Genomic DNA, 16,872 nt, shown 5'->3' on the forward strand with positions numbered 1-16,872 from the left:
GTGAATCCTACCACTTCTGTATTTCGACTTACACCTCAATGTAACTTCGACCGTAAGATCTAGTCAGATCTTTGCGAACCGTCGGTATCTTCACCTCGTCTTGTCAATTCTATTCCCTAAGCAAGTCTACTTATATTTACCATTTTCTATAGTCCTGTAAATAGTTTGTGTTGTACTCTAAAATATATGTGCATAATTAATTTGAATAACTGAGTAATTACATTTATAACCCCTGACCTACGTGCAACGTAAAACTATTCTTTTTACAGGCATAAACAATTACAAGCAGACATTTTTTAAACTCACAATCAAACAGTAATAGTTTTTCTTTGTCGTTTCGAAGCGCTGAAGACACACGAAATTTCGCTTTTCGGTGAACATTCATATGACGGAAAACCTCTTGTTTTTCCACTTGATAAACCAGTAGAACCATGGATATTTGAACTTCCTGATGCTTTTGTCACTGATAATATTACTTATCACAAAGATGATACTGTTGGTAACTGCTCTCAGAAAATGAATTTCAATTTATGAAATGATATTTAGAAACATAACCTTCAACAAAGACGTTTGGTGTAATAAATTATACGGTGGTTTTTTTAGAAGTGTAGCAAATACTATAAGGAGCTCAATTGTTTCATTCTGATGGTAGATTAAAGAAGCTGTAGAACTGAACTAAAATATAAAAAATGGTGAATATTATTTCAAAAAATTTTATTTTGTAACAGGTGAATAACACCAAACTGTACATGCTCTTTTATTTATCATTACCAAACCAAGCGTTTTAAAATTTAGAAACTATACCCAATTCTTTTCTTGTATCATAAGAAAAATGCATTAATCGATGGAAATGTCCTAACTGCATGGGACTTAAGTTAATTAATTTTTCGGTAATCACAAAAATTGTATCATTGTAGTAAATATATTTTATTAAGGTTATAAATAGAAGAAAATATAAATTTAAATTATTGGCTCTTATTTTATTTAAAGTTTTAGTTTATTTTGATAATTTTGTAATTTAATTATTTATATTGTTTGTATTAATCATGTTTTTAGCAATTACAAATTTGAAATAAAAATAATATAAAAAAATTAAGAACCATTTGTTAGTATAACTATTGGCTTGAAGCACATATAATTATTAAAATACAACATACAAAGCAGTTGATCTAAAATAATTTATCTCAATTAAAAATGTGGTGTTAAAGAGTATACTCTCGCCTCTGATAAAACATAATCAGTATTAGGTTTCTGAAACCATTTAAAAAATTAAATTTTACCATTTGGTATTATGTATTTAAAAAAATCCTTATCAGCCATACTTGCTCATTGAATTACGGATAGGAATAATTCTTATTTGAACAAGCTTGTTGAATGTAAATTTGTATATTACAACTGTACAATTTGTATAATGGTTGATAATTTGAAAGTTTCATTCACTGCTAATAAGAAAAACATTTATTTTGAAAAATATGACCAATTTATTTCTTAAAGATATTGTGTTTTGAAATCATTTCATTCACATTAAGTACTCGTATAGAGAGAATACGTGCGTTCATATATTTATAATTATTTTATATTATGTTTCGCAGTAAGCAGATAAATGTTTCCAAATACTACTAGTTTTAATAATAAGTTAAACATTTGACACAAAAGTCCCCTATTCATGGAGAATTACCATTCACAAACTGAGAGTCGTAAAATATGTTATCAAAGGACTACGCTGTCTAACTATATTGTGCGGGATTATATCGCGGGTGTTATTCTTAACTATTTCAAATAAACCGTTATTGTTTCCAAAATTTGAATTAAGTAGGTGAGACGAGATAAAGTTACATTAAGTGTAAAAATTAACGCAAATGTTTTATGAACTGCTGGTCAAGAACTGCTACTCAATTATTTGAATTTTAGTTGATAAAAAAAAATTTAATCATTAAAATGCAAGGTAAGAACAAAATTATCCACAGATACATGCTATTATTTTATAGTGAAAATGCATTTTCTACTAGTTTTCTTTTTTTTTTAAACTAGATTTTCTACACTCTTTAAAGTCACGTAGAAGACAAAGTATGCTGGAAATAATTGAATGGTCAAAATGAGATTTTTACACTCGTGGATAGCAAGTTATGATTATACTTATAATATACATACACACAGGAAATCATTTTAAGATAGTTAAAAGTAAGCTTAAAGACAAGTTAGAACCTAACATTATTCGCTCCCGCGCGAGCTGCGTAAGTTAAATGCTGTTAACTCGAACGTAAAAATCTCAATTGGACCATGAAATTGTTTTCAGCCAACTTTTTCTTCTACATGACTTTAAAGAGTGTAAAAAATGGTATTTTTTAAAAAGTAAAAACAGTGTTTAAAGTATTTTTTTTTCTTCAAAAAATCAATTACAATTTTCATTTAAAAAGTACATAACGTGATGGTTAAAAAGCACCTGAAGAAGTGAAAACTTCAGGCCGCTTTATATTGACAACCGGTTGATAAAGGAACCTATGGTTTGATGAATTAATATAGCTCCAATAGGACTAAATTTAGCCAAGTTTCAAACCTAACAAGACAATAATTTTAGGTGGGAAAACTTGATGTATTCTGTCCAATATGTGCGTGTGAGTATGTATTTGAATGAAAATAATAATAATAATAATAAAAAGCTAAAATAAAATATTGTACCATTGCATTCAGGCTTTTGAATCGATCAGAACTAAAAGAATGAAATATAATTGCATAGAAATGATTTGAAATTGAGATATTTAGAATAAATTAACATATAAATGGATATCATCCTTCTAAAGAAGAAGAGGAGGAAAAGGAAGAGGAGGAAGCGGAAACAAGGAATTTAGAGAAAGAGAATAAGAATAAAAGAGAGAAAAAAGTCCTCTTTTTTCTCTCTTTTATTCTTATTCTCTTTCACCTGAAGAAGTGAAAACTTCAGGCCGCTTTATATTGACAACCGGTTGATAAAGGAACCTATGGTTTGATGAATTAATATAGCTCCAATAGGACTAAATTCAGCCAAGTTTCAAACCTAACAACAAGACAATAATTTTAGGTGGGAAAACTTGATGTATTCTGTCCAATATGTGCGTGTGAGTATGTATTTGGATGAAAATAATAATAATAATAATAAAAAGCTAAAATAAAATATTGTACCATTGCATTCAGGCTTTTGAATCGATCAGAACTAAAAGAATGAAATATAATTGCATAGAAATGATTTGAAATTGAGATATTTAGAATAAATTAACATATAAATGGATATCATCCTTCTAAAGAAGAAGAGGAGGAAAAGGAAGAGGAGGAAGCGGAAACAAGGAATTTAGAGAAAGAGAATAAGAATAAAAGAGAGAAAAAAGAGGAAAACGGTAAAGAGGATGAGAAAAAATAATATAAAGCGGATGAAAGGGTGGAGGGAGAAAGACAAATTGGGCAGAAATGGTATGAGTAGATCAAAACAATAATGAATGGAATTAGATTGATTTAGAGAAGTATAGTATTAAAATAGATTAAATGACATATATTTGAAATAGATAAGGGTTCATTCTGATAAACGTGATACATTCCAGGGGGTGGGGGGTTCAATAATCATTCCACATGTTAATAAAAGTGGAAAAAGCATCATGCAGGGAGGTGGAGTGTACAAACATCCTGGATCCTACTTTGTGAATAGCCCGCCAGGAAATATTTTAATAGAATATAAAAGAATTGAATGTAATAGGAGAATGAGGAAAAGAGGAAAAGTGGAAAACGAAGAGAAAGTACAAATAAACGAGTAGGGAGAGAGACATTTGGACATGAAATAACAAAGGCATATCAATGTCAGCAGCATCAAGCGGGAGGTGCGTGTCAAAGATCCCGAAAAACGTATTACGTATTTTGTGAGTGGGCCCTCAGGATATTAATGAATAGTGCATAATAAATTAAATATAACGCAATGGAATATAAATTCATAAAAATGGATCAATGTAATAGATTTAGAATGGATTGACATATAAATGGATGACAACCTTGATAAGAAGGTAGGAGAAAAAGTAGAAGGAATAGTAGGAGGAGAAGGAGGGGGTGGGTCGGATAAGGGAGGGGAAGGGGCAAAAGAAGAAAATAGAAGAAAGAAAAGGGAGGAAAGGAATATAAGGTGTATAAGGTAATAAGCGGAAGAGGGAGAAAGGCATTTGTACATAATTATATAACTTGAATATTTCAAAACATCAGTGGATGGAATCAGATGTCGAAGAGGATAACTAAGAAGATAATAATGGATATAATGAGCACATTATTATTAGATCTCATTACATAAGAACAAAAAAGGATTCAAGAAAAAACATTTCGAAAATATTATGACAGAAATAAAGAGATTTTTTAAAAAGAGAGTGAGGGGAGGGATCACTGCTCGTGACAATAATTGTTTAATAACCAAAGTATTAAGCAAACATAAATTATATTTCTAAGCCTTACTAAAAAATTTACTTATTGTTATTTGTTGTCCTAATTCCACTATTTCAGATTTCTAGACAGGGATCTCGACGTCGACTTTTCGCAGGTCGCAGGAAAAAGTCTCGAACTAGACCTAGAGCGCAGGCCTCAACGTCAGGTAAACCTGAACCCAAAGGTGAAGTCAAAACCTTCTCAACCTCCTCCACCTCCAGCTAGGAAAGGTTTTGCAGCGAATGGGCTTTGAGTCTAGTCACGCAAGCCGCCGTTGCAGTTCAGTTCGGAGAACCGCGTATTGCTTCCGAGGCCAATCAGTCAGTCAGTCTTGCAGAATGAAGTATGCGGCGTGGGTCGTCGTCGCGCTGCTCCAGGAACTTCTGTTCCTCGGGACGGTTCCTGTCACTGAATCTCAGCGGACACACGCTCGCCAGGGCAATGTCCGCGATACACCAACTGTCCGGATACCTGGCCAGGGTACCCTCGCAGGAAAGGAGGTGCGGATTACGCGTGATGACGCCTCCTCAGTTTTTCTTGCGTTAGAGTGCATTGCATTTTATTCTTTCGCCTCACTGTTAGCACGGTAAATATTATTTATTTAACGCGCAGTCAACATCTCTTTTCCACATTAAACGCAATTTCTTTCTTTATCATTTTTCAGTAGTTTCAATCTATTGAGTTTCGTCTGAACCAAGTTGCGGGTCTGTATTTTGAGAATTTTTCTCATTGATTATGAGGGATAAGAATAAAACGTTTCGGACTTTTTCAAAGAAAATTTTCAACTATAAAATTCACAAAAAATAATCATGAGCTGCGAAAAAGGTAGCTTTCTACTTTTCGACACTCCTTTGATATACCGCGAGTGGTAAGCCGCATTAGTTATTTTAATTAATTTTGAGACGATCGGCATTCTAAGGTTTTAGAATAAAATATTCAGTGATTTTCTGATTTTGTAGAATTTTTTCTACCATTTTTATTTCATTAAAAGAAGGGGGTGACCGCAGAACAGGGAAAATCTAGAAATCAGGGTTAAGTCCGGGATCTTGAAAAAAAATTGCGATTGTCAGGGAATATCTGTAAGAAGCACTTTTAGTAACTGTCAGGAATAATCAGGACTGCCATCCAGTCACTGTTTTCTCAATTCACTTTTTAGTCACTTTTGACAAATAGCCACTATATAGTCACTATGACCAAATTTCCAGATTACTTTAGTCATTTCACTTTTAGCAATAAATTCACCCATGGATTAATGACTATTGAATTCATATCTAAATACATGTTTCTGACTATTCTTGAGTACTTTTACAATATTTTCGGGCATTACCAAAGATTCAAATAATGATTAGTTATTTACTTATGCATTTTATCGAATTCCTTACAAGGTTAGAATCTTATTCTTCAAATATTATGGGCCAGAGAAAGAAAATTAATGATGGGAAAGTCAGGTAATATTTTAATTAAAGTTGTGCAACCACTCTGAGTAAATAATGTATTTAACAGATAAAGTTAAAGGTTAATTTTAAAGTTTTTCAAAATTTCCGTATAAAATTTAAGTTTGAAGCCATTGTGAAATCTTTAACTTTATCTGTTGAACTGAAATTTGAGGCAAGTAATTAAAAAATTAATGGAATAATTAAGTATATTTAATTGACTTACTGTTGGCTTTTCACTTCACACTGTGTAAATTATTCATTTTTATTCTTAAATTGAATTTAAAATCAATGAAGTTAGAATAGATTTGAATTTTTCAAAAATAATTGCATTATTTTTTTAATCAAGCATGTATTACAAAAAAAAACTGAAGATCAAAATAAAGCTTAGTAAAGCCTTGTCCGCTCAAAACTATATGAACGCCTTTTTTGAAATATAAAAAATTAAAAATCAAGTGGTTTGTTACGCCAAATCTCATCAGTTTATCTGCAACAGTCTTAAAGTTGACGTATTCATAAAAAAAATTGTGACGTCGACACACACACAAACTTACTGTATTCCAAGGTTATGTCTTTCCCTCTTTTCCCTAACAACTTTTCCTCTTTTCCTATGTTTCTCTCTACAGTTACCTCCTCTTCTGTTTCTGCTTTTCATATTTTTTTGTTGCTTTTTACCTTTTTTAATTTTTTCCTCTTTACCTTTATTCTTCATTATTATAAACAAAAATGATAAAAGATCTTTTAAAAAAGAAAAAAAGCACTTCTTTTACAGAAAATTATTCAATCGATTTAATGAGATTCTTTCATCGCTCATTAATTTAAAGCAAAATTTGATAACCTTCCATTCTTATAATAGAAAGGGATAATTCTCAAAATACTTTATACGTGTTTTAGGAATTGTGAATACCCCTTCCCCTGCGTGATACGCTTTCCTTTTTTCTTAACACGGTGAGATACTTTCACCCCCCCCCCTTCCGCATCCCATATTTTGTAAATTACTCCAAAATATTAGTATTTCATTTTGGTAAAATAATTATTGTTGCTCATTCCCTTTCCTCTTCTCCTCTTTACTCCTGCATATATCTCATCCTCTTATTACTATCCCTCTTTCCTTTTTTCCACTTTTTCTCTTGTCATCTCTCCCCATTACATATTTTCTTCATCCACTTTTCCTTGTTCCATCTTTTTCCATTTACAACATTTTCTCTCTTCCTCCGTTCCTCTGTTCCCTTTTACTTCTCTATTTCTTTACATCTTTATCTCTTCAAGTTATCCTTTTACACGTTTCCCTCGTTTTTTTTCTTTCTTAGCTTTCTCTATTCCTCTATTCATTTTTCCCTCTTTTCCATTTACATTTTTTCCTCTCTTCTTCCGTTCCTCTGTTCCTTTTTACTTCTCTTTCTCTTTAAATCTTTTTCTCTTCCAGTTATCTTTTTACCCTTTTCCCTGGTTTCTTTCTTTCTTTTTTCTTCTGTTTCTCTATTCCTCTTTTCGTTTTCCCTCTGATTCTCTTATATTCCTTTTCTCTTTTAAACTTCTCCTCTGTAATATTTAAAAAAATAATAAAATAATATGACACAATAATAAACCAATTTTACTTCTTTAAGAGATTTTCATTTTATAAAATTGATGAAATTCTTACAACGCTAGTTGATTTAAAACAAAATTTTATTATCTTTTTCTTTGCACAAATAAAAATCTTACTTTTTTATTAGGTTAAAATAATTCTTCTTTTCTTCTTTTTTCCTCTTCCTATTTTCCTTATCTCCAATTTCTCTCATTTTCCACTTTTCCTGTTTCCCTTTTTTCCTCTTTTCACCTTTACAAATGTTCGTCTCTTCCTATGTATCTTTTTTGATATATTCGTCTTTTTTCTTTATTATATGAAAAAATCATCAAATAAACTTAAACAAGAATTAAATTTTTTTATTTTTGATTATGATGATTTTATTATTTTTGTAAATAATACAGAGGAATATATAATTCTATTTTATAGAATTTATAAAAACTTTTCATTGTTGGCTGACTTAAAGCAGAATTTTATGAACTTTCTATTTGCACAAATAAAAATCTTAAAATATAATATTCGTAAAATAATTTTCCTTTTCTGCTCTATTCCTATTTCTCTCGTTTCCGCTCTTCACTTTGTCCAACTTTTTCCTTTTAAAAATTTTAGTTTATTTATCTACACCTTTGTTCCTCTATTCTTATTTACCTCTTGGTATACCTAATATTCTTTTTTCTCTTTTCCTTTTTCTTATTTCTCTTTTTTTCCCTCTTCTCTTCTATTGCTTTTTTCCCAGCCATTATTTACAAAAATAACTAAATAACGTAAAGAAGAATAAAAATAGGACAAGTATTTTACGTAATTTCGTTTGATAGAATTGAGGAAATCTTTTAATAGTCAGTTAATTTAAGGCAGGCTTTAATCACCTTTCCATTTGTGCAATAGAAAATATTAGTATTTAATTTTGCTGAAATTAGTCTTTCTCTTTTCCTTTTTTCCTCTGTTTCTCTTTTTTTTCTTTACCATTACTTTACAATGCTGTTTAATAGAATTGTTGACATCCTTTTTCAAGACTATTACAACATTCTAAATATATAAAATTACTGAATTTTTCGTAAGCCCAGGGCTATTATTATAAAGATTCTGTAATACTATATTGTGGATTAAAAAAGTCGCTATACAGTTATGAGCGATACTGCACAGTGTGTAAAATAATTTTACTATTATCTTTGCGTTTTTTCCTACAAATTTTGCGTTTTTTTTTTATTTTAAATGTATTTTTTTGCATAATTACACCGTGTTACGTATTCCATTATTCCATCATTTTATTTCAAAATATCCATACTTTTAATTTAAATTTTGCTTTTACGCGTCTACTCTTTGCACCGTGTTTTTGTTATATGCGAAAGTTGTGATGAAAAAAAATGTTTAAGATTTGTCCTCGACTCTTGCTGTATTCTCGATAAAAAGAGAAAGTGTATCAGATTTATATAGATTAGAGAAAGTATATGCAATGTTTGTGTACTAAATTTTGTAGAGTTTAGGAATTACTGATTCAAAACGAACCATTGATTGTTTTATGGCCACTTTATTGTGTCCGCTATACTTTCTAACATTCTGAGTTTTATTATTAAACTATAAATGTAATTTAATGTCTCTATGCTCATGCAACGCGTTTTATGTTAATAAAATTGTCCTTATTATCATAAATAATAATATGAAAACAAAATTGCAATCAATACACAATAGTCCAAGTTAAATATCGATTGGACAAAATATTCAAATCTTTTTTATATTTTTGTTTTGTTCTTATGTTCTCAATAACTTGGAAATGCATGTATTTAATTTGTATATGTATAAAATTATTCTTTTCTAAATTACCACCATTGTAAATAATCTAATGAAATATTTTAAACTCACTGTATTTCAAGTGCTCATAGTCAGATATAAAACAAGTAAGATAAAAGCATTGATTTCCTTAAAAAGTTAGAATAATAAAACAAGAGCTTAACATCTTCATGTTAAAAATCATTATTTTTTCTCTTATTTCAATTATTTTTAAAAGAAAAAAATGTTCTATTTTCATCTGAAATATTTTTTCTTATTCAATTAAAAATCTATGAGTTCGACATTTTTCATTTTTATTCATATAATTATATATACATTTTAAGGATTTTTTTTTAATCGGGCAGAATTGTTTTAATCAAATAAATTTTCTACAAATAAGACAAAATAATAAAACTATTAAAAACCATTTATATTAAGATTTTACAATCCAAGAAGTAAAGCTATATAATCTTATAATTGGCTTTAGTAAGAATTATCTGATATATTAGAAGCTACAAAATATGGAATTTAAACTTTCCTATTTATTGCAATTGAAACCAATAATATGATCAATTTCAGGGTCGACAGACCGCATCTAATAACATAAGTTATTGAAGCATTGGATTTCATTACCATCAGTGTCTTTGAAGTCTTACATAAAATAGAAATAAGCCTTTGCAGGAAGCTATGAAAAAAGGACATTTGTAAAATTTTATTTTCAATATTCTGAAATTTTGCAATTGAAGCCATAATTAAATTCATTCATTAGATTTCTTTAATATTTTTTTAAATAAAGGGATTAACATATTTTTATGTTAAATCAAGATGAAGTTTTTATTCAAAGTTTCTCTATAGTCTTTTTGGATTACTTCATCATATATAGTTATCATTTTCGCTTACTATTTAATTCAATTCGAAGCCATTCAACCTACTTAATTTAAAAGCTTCACACGTGATTAAAAACGAATAACAAAAGATAAATCCATCTTATATGGAAAGAATAAGCAATGCATTAATATCTTCTCAGTCTTTCTTTTGTTATCATTATTAAATGAAGAACTAATTTAAAATAATCTTATATTGACAAAGACAATGAAGATAGAAAGTTAATTAGTTGTTGAAGGATAGAAAGAAAAAAAAATAACAAAAAAATAATAAATTTTATGTTAAGAACATATTTCAATTATTAAAATAGATCAATTTTTTCCCATGCTTGCAGCTTTTTGCTAATATAAAATGAATATCACGCTTGCAGAATCATCGTGTCGCACAGTGGGTCAAAAAAAGTTTTTTCGAACATATTAGTCTAGAGCTTACAATTTTCATCGGATTCTAGATTTAAAAAAATATAATTTTTCCGTTTTCTGCAACTACATATATTTATGTAAAATATCATAACAATATTTTATATTAAAGAATGATTAGAAGTTAATTATAAATTTTGTTTTCTCCCAGTAATTGTTCATTTTATAAACAAAATTATATTTTAGGCACTTCACGCTCAAAACACTTCGTTTCTTCAACGAAAATGGTCAAAACTTTTCGAAATTATTAGCATGAATGCTTTTTTGATATCTGATAACAGCTGTTCATTGCTCAAATAAATTTTATAAACAAAAACAGATCTTCGTCAAATTTTAACTGGCACCTTTCGTTTTTTTAACGGAATCAATTTTAAACAACTTGAAGAAATCATTCGCTTATAATACCTCATCCACTCATAATATATTTTTATTTCAAAAACAATTTCATTAAAAAGTTAAAAATTCGACTACTTATCAAAAAATGGATGTTGTTTTTGTCACGAAATCGATTTCTATGGACACAGAAAGGATCCTTTTTAAGTAATTGGTAGTTGATTTTGTATCAAAAACACTGCTTCCCTTCGTTGAAAAGTAGTCAACTTGTGAATTTGTTTATGAAATTGTTTATAAAATTCAAAACTACTGTTCATAAATGAGGCAACGTGAGAAAATTATTTTTATCAGTAGTTCAGAGTTAAATCCACTTAAAAAACAAAATATTCTGGTTAAAAATTGACAAAAGTCTGTATTTGTTGAAAAAAAAGCATTTACATGAGTAAAAAATATTGCCGCCTGACAAAGTTTCCTAATAAATTACGTTATTTCTATATCACTGACAGTCGATTTCGTCAAAAAGCAACCCTTGTTTACAAATAGACAAGTTAAAAATTTATTTATAAAAATTTTTATCAAATTAAAAATTATTAATAGTTGGCAACGTAACATAAACGAAGAATTTTCCTAAGTAATTTTAATTTTATTTCGTGACAAAAAATGAAATCTGCTGTTTGAGATTATTGAGAAAAATTTGTATTAATTAATAATATTTATTTAATTATATAATTGTAGTTGTAAAATGTTCAAAAATCTATTATATATAAAATTGAGGAAAGTATTCTCATACTTAGTCGTAACTAATTTTGGAGAACTTTAGGCGAACTTTAGAAAAAAATATTTCAGGCCCCAATTGTTTATTTCAATAACGCTAATTAGAATTTTATGCTTTAACTTTCTATTCAAGTAAACGTTGCACATCTTATTTAATCATGATGTTAGAATAGAAATTTTATTCAGGAATTACGCAATTTATACCATACATACAGTAAGGTTTAATAAAAATTGCAGAGTTTACCAAAAGAGAATGCCAAAACATAAAAACTCTAAATAATCGTAGTTAAGTAAACATTTTAAACTAAAATACTTTTTTCTAAGGTTTACCTGCAGTTCTCTTGAAAAATTAATTGAATCTGGCATTGAGAACATTTTCCTCGATTTTCTGAATCATTTTTAACAATGATCATTTTTTAACTTGAGATATCGAAACAGCCTTAAACGAACGCGTCTACGGAGCACGCAATTGTTAATACCTTTATTTATTAAATTTGTTAATAACATAAACAATTACTTTAGACTCTAAAAACGTTAATTAAGTATTACGTTTACGTACATCCGGTACGTAAAATAAAAAAAAGGCTCCAAGTATTTTTAATCTTGAAGTACCCCTTTCATTAATTCATTTCCCAATATAAAAATAACCAAATTTTTTCAAATGTTGTGACCTACTGAATATTATATATAAAAATTGCATCCACTTATTCCCTAATATCTTATATGAATATAAGCAATTGAAAAAGATGATCGTTTATTTAAACGATTTTTTAATTTCAACTTTGTTGTGGCAAGACATAATAGAAAAATAATTCAAAAATCGGCTCGCAAAAATCTATTTGAAATTTGGTTAACTTTCATGTTTTTTAAAATTTCACATCGGATCAAAATAACAAGTTGTAGACTAATTTTTCGAGGAAAAACTTTTCTTTTCCCTACTGTGTGTCGTGCAAGATACTAAGATTCGCACTCGATACAAGAAATCTGACAGGGAAACGAGTAGAACGTGAGAAAGGAGAAAAAATAAATAGTTGCTCTGGTGAAAGGAATAGCTATAGAGTAGAGTCTAAACTGTATCGTATGGCAGCAGTAAACTTGAATCTGATTAAAATCGCTTTAAACAGGTTTTGAGTAGAACGCAGCGAGTAATTGTTTACCTTGGCATCCCTTATGCTAAACCACCAACTGGACTTTTGCGGTTCTCTGCCCCAGTTACGGATCCACTCCCTTCATGGACTGGAATGAGAAACGCTTCTCAATTTGCACCTTCTTGTCAACAACCATTAGAAAGAAAGAAAAAGCATGAAAAATTATATATGCGACTTTTGCCATCTGATCTTCCTGATCCTGGAGTCAGTGAAGATTGCCTTTACTTGAATATCTACATACCTGATGGTGAGTTTTTTGTTTCTTATTCGCATTATTATTATCCACATCTATATAGATTTTCAGACAAAAAATGAGAAATATTAAGTGTAAGCATTTCGTATGAAATAATTCAGAAAGTATTTAGAACAGTAAGTAAATCTCAAAAATATTTTGATAATGAAAACGTACAAACAACAATCGAACCACAGAACTTCCGATTGCCGGATGGGTGCTTTTCCCTTAAGCTACTAGACAGACCGATCTAGCAGATTAAGGGAAAGGTACTCGACCGGCAATCGGAATTTCTGTTTTTCGATTTGTAGCGGAGCAAAGGAGAAGATCCTTGTGCAGAAAAAATTTAATGAAAATTTTTGTAATTCATAGCTCCATCTAGTCTAAAAAGACATTAGGAATCTCTGTTAGTATCTGATGATGATACAGATTCCTTGAAAAAATTGAATACGGAACACCTGGCAAAATAATACGTGTATTTCTGAAAAAGGATTCTTCTTTCGATCTCTCTAGTAGTTTAAAGGAAAAGCGCCCGACCGGCAATCGGAAGTTCTGTGGTGTGATTTCAAGCAGAAGATCTTTTTTCAGACAAAATATAATTTTTCAATTTTTTAATTCATAGCTCCATTTAACCTAAAAAGACGTTAAAAATTTCCGTTAGTCTCTGCTGATAATACAGATTCCTTGAACGATCCTGTACATTCTCGAGTTTTCTGCAATCCTTAATTATTCCGCCATTTTTAAGAGTAATGGGTAATATTGTAGCTTATCTTGTAATTGTTTAGAATGTTTTGGGATTTTCTGGAACACTTCTGCACTTTCGTGTGGTTTATAGAATGTCCTGAGAAGTTTCGAAATATTCTGTAAATACCTCTATTCTCCACATTTCGGAACATTCTAAAGCAATCTAGAATGTTAGACAACGTTCTGGAATGTTTTAGATAATTCTGTTATTGTAAGATCTTAGAATAGTAGAGATCTTCCCGAAATTTGTATAAAACCAAGAATATTCAAGGATTTTGGAAATTTTCAAAACTATTCTGCAACATCCTTGAAATAGAGATGCGCTCTACTCTCGATTTAAGACTCCCCCTCCACCGTTTACGATATTCGAAGAACTAATGGCCACCTCAGTTTCGTGATGAGAGGAGCCACTAGGCCGAAAGAGAGGATGTGCTCAGTCAAGCGTGAAAAACAGCTCGAAAACTGTACTTTCAGTGCGTTAGTTGCATCAGATCGGGCTATGCGTCCAACTCGAACAGAAATGATTCCTGTGGTTGTGCCTGTTTATGTTTGGATTCCCCTGATTTAGAATCAAGGCCAAGGCAAGTCATGCTCGAAACCGGTCATATATCGGGAATTGAGTTTAATCAGTAAGATAGCTGACAGACAGACGTTCTTTGTTATTCATATTGTTTCTAGGCAAAAAATGCAACTTTTTTCATTTTTACAATTTTATTTCTACCAAAAAAAAACATTACCCTTTAAATCATCAAAGTATTCTTCGTTATTGCCTCCGTTTTTTGAAGGGTGTTATGGCATAGCCATTTAATTGCCACTTTTCTCAAAACACATTTTATATGCCTAAAAAACGAAGTATTAAAGCAAAGTTAAAAAAAATATTTTGAGACATTATTTAACCTCTTCGTTGACATTGACGGGTTTTTGGGATCGCTGAATCCGAATCTGAAGTCAAAATTCGAAAATTCGAAATGGCGGATCCAATATGGTGGACGAAAATACAAAAAACGGCTCGATTTGGATCAATCTTGGTACTTACGGGTTTTTGAAGTCGCTGAATCAGAATTCGAATTTTGACTTCACTTTCGGGTTCAGCAACCCCAAAAACCCGTAAGTACCAAGATTTATCCAAATGGAGCCGTTTTTTGTATTTTCATCCACCATATTCGATTCGCCATTTTGCGATTATAAACAGTGTAGTGATTGTATTACATTCATTAAACTACCCATCGTATTCTCTACTATAAGATAAGTTCTATAAAATTTAATGGATATTTTTTTTCTGTGTAATTGCCATAGTGGGCCCGATTTTGGTAGTAGCCAATAGTCGGGAAACAGAGTTGGGCCATAGATATCATTTCGGTATGTTGGCCAATGCCTGGTTGGCAAAGTTAGCCCAACTCCGAGAAAGTTGGCCCGACTATGGCCCAATGGAAAATTCGCACATGGGTTACTCCATTGGGAATCGAAACACAAAACTTCTGACTTCCGGTCAGGTGCTTTTCCAATTAAGCTATTAGAGGGATCAGAATAAGAACTTTTAATTCAAGAAAATAATGCTAATTTTTAGCTAGGTGTTTTTAATATTCGTTAATTCTGTAATTAATTTAAGAATATACTTACTTTACACAATCCGGTGGAAACAATATAGAAATAGAAATTATTTAAGGAATTGAAAAATATGTTGAACATGAACATTTTATTTTTAACATTCATAAACTGTATAATAAAGAAAATAAACTGTGTATTACAATAATAATAGTTTAAACAATTGAAAAATAGTACAAACAACTACAAAACTTATAAATAATCGAATGAAAATAATTGATGCTGACAATTTTTTTAAACACCGCCTTTGATATAAATTTGACATAAAATTTCTATTTCTTTTTTTAAGGATTTTTCGGGTACAATAATTTTTCAGTCGAAATTAAAATTTATTGGGTGGAAATTATTCCTTGAACATCCCTTAGGAAATGACTAAACTTTAATTAACAAATATATAAGAACAAGTATTTCTTTTTTCCCCCATTTCTTGGAAAACTTAGCGTCGGTTGAGTAAATTTTTGCGGAGTCACTTTGCAACCTCGAAAATAAACAGTTTTTGTCATAGACAATTTTTTGGTATGATGCGTATTTCTTCAGATATTTCGATGAATCCAGATTTGAACAAAATACCCATTATTAAACCGGAAGGTAAATAAGGCGAAAGATGAAAGCTCGCCTTAATAATATGAAAAGTTAATCAAAATCTAATTTAGAATACTTAAGATAACTATCCTATGTTTCATATCTCCCTCAAGTCTAACATAAATCATTGTCACGACAACTGACCTTAATTTCGCTGAATTAACCTTGACCTCCTCAACATCAGGATAATGATCAGATCGGCTTGATTTCACGGGAAACATTGAAAATGACCACCATTCATTATCGCAAATCTACTTCCACTTTCTAAATCAGTGGCCGAGCCCTGCATGGCTTTGTCCTGAGGATTTGCGAATTACGATGGACATTTTACATGTCTACATATTGTAATGTATTGTAATGTAGGTATAGCTCGTAGTCTTCACTGTATTGGCTCTCAACTTTCACAAAAGTAATGAAGAAAGGTATAAGGAAGGACTTTCGTGACTGTTGTCCCGTATCTCGGCATCTCCCCTGAGCCTAGAAAATCGCGTGCCACCGCCTGCACCAGTTACTGTTTCTGTTACTACTTATATATCGACCCGACAACTTAGGGTTCCAATGCGTGATTAACCCCCTGATGCGTGTTGTCCTAATACACTTTGCGCAATTTTCTTCTCAAGCCCCAAGGATCATAAAACGCCCAGGCCTACGGTTACTTTCCATTTCACACGGAGAAAAATGGATGTTCACACTTAATATCTAGAAATATAGGGTTAACATATTTTCCCAATACACGCGCGGGGACTTGCGACTTACATACTCGGTCAGAAAATTCTAAGTTGGTGTTTTCTCGATTTTTTGCATTACAGCTAACTAAACGGGTATTTAGTTCGCTAGCGAACTACGAGAATAGTTCAATAAGTCCTTAGAATGAAGTATAAAAACAATTTTTTTTGGGTAAATTTTTTTTTATTTTTCAACATAATCTCCTTGGAGCTCTATACACTTGTTC

The 16,872-nt window shown here is 30.5% G+C and overlaps 1 protein-coding gene across 2 annotated transcripts in view; it reads left to right on the forward strand.

The window, feature by feature from the left end:
- The first annotated feature begins 4,766 nt into the window (after window positions 1-4,766).
- The window catches only part of LOC117171474 (carboxylesterase 5A), a 36,978-nt gene continuing 24,872 nt past the window's right edge, over window positions 4,767-16,872 (forward strand). The window contains exons 1-2 of one of the 2 annotated variants that reach the window (XM_033358826.1): window positions 4,767-5,017; window positions 12,734-13,004. In XM_033358826.1, coding sequence (XP_033214717.1) covers window positions 12,851-13,004 — 154 coding nt within the window. In that variant the 5' untranslated portion in view covers window positions 4,767-5,017; window positions 12,734-12,850. The remainder of the gene's footprint in view (window positions 5,018-12,733; window positions 13,005-16,872) is intronic. The other variant, XM_033358827.1, reaches the window with a different exon arrangement.

Source organism: Belonocnema kinseyi, chromosome 4 (genome assembly GCF_010883055.1).
Source record: "Belonocnema kinseyi isolate 2016_QV_RU_SX_M_011 chromosome 4, B_treatae_v1, whole genome shotgun sequence".
NCBI classification, from domain to species: Eukaryota; Metazoa; Arthropoda; class Insecta; order Hymenoptera; family Cynipidae; genus Belonocnema; species Belonocnema kinseyi.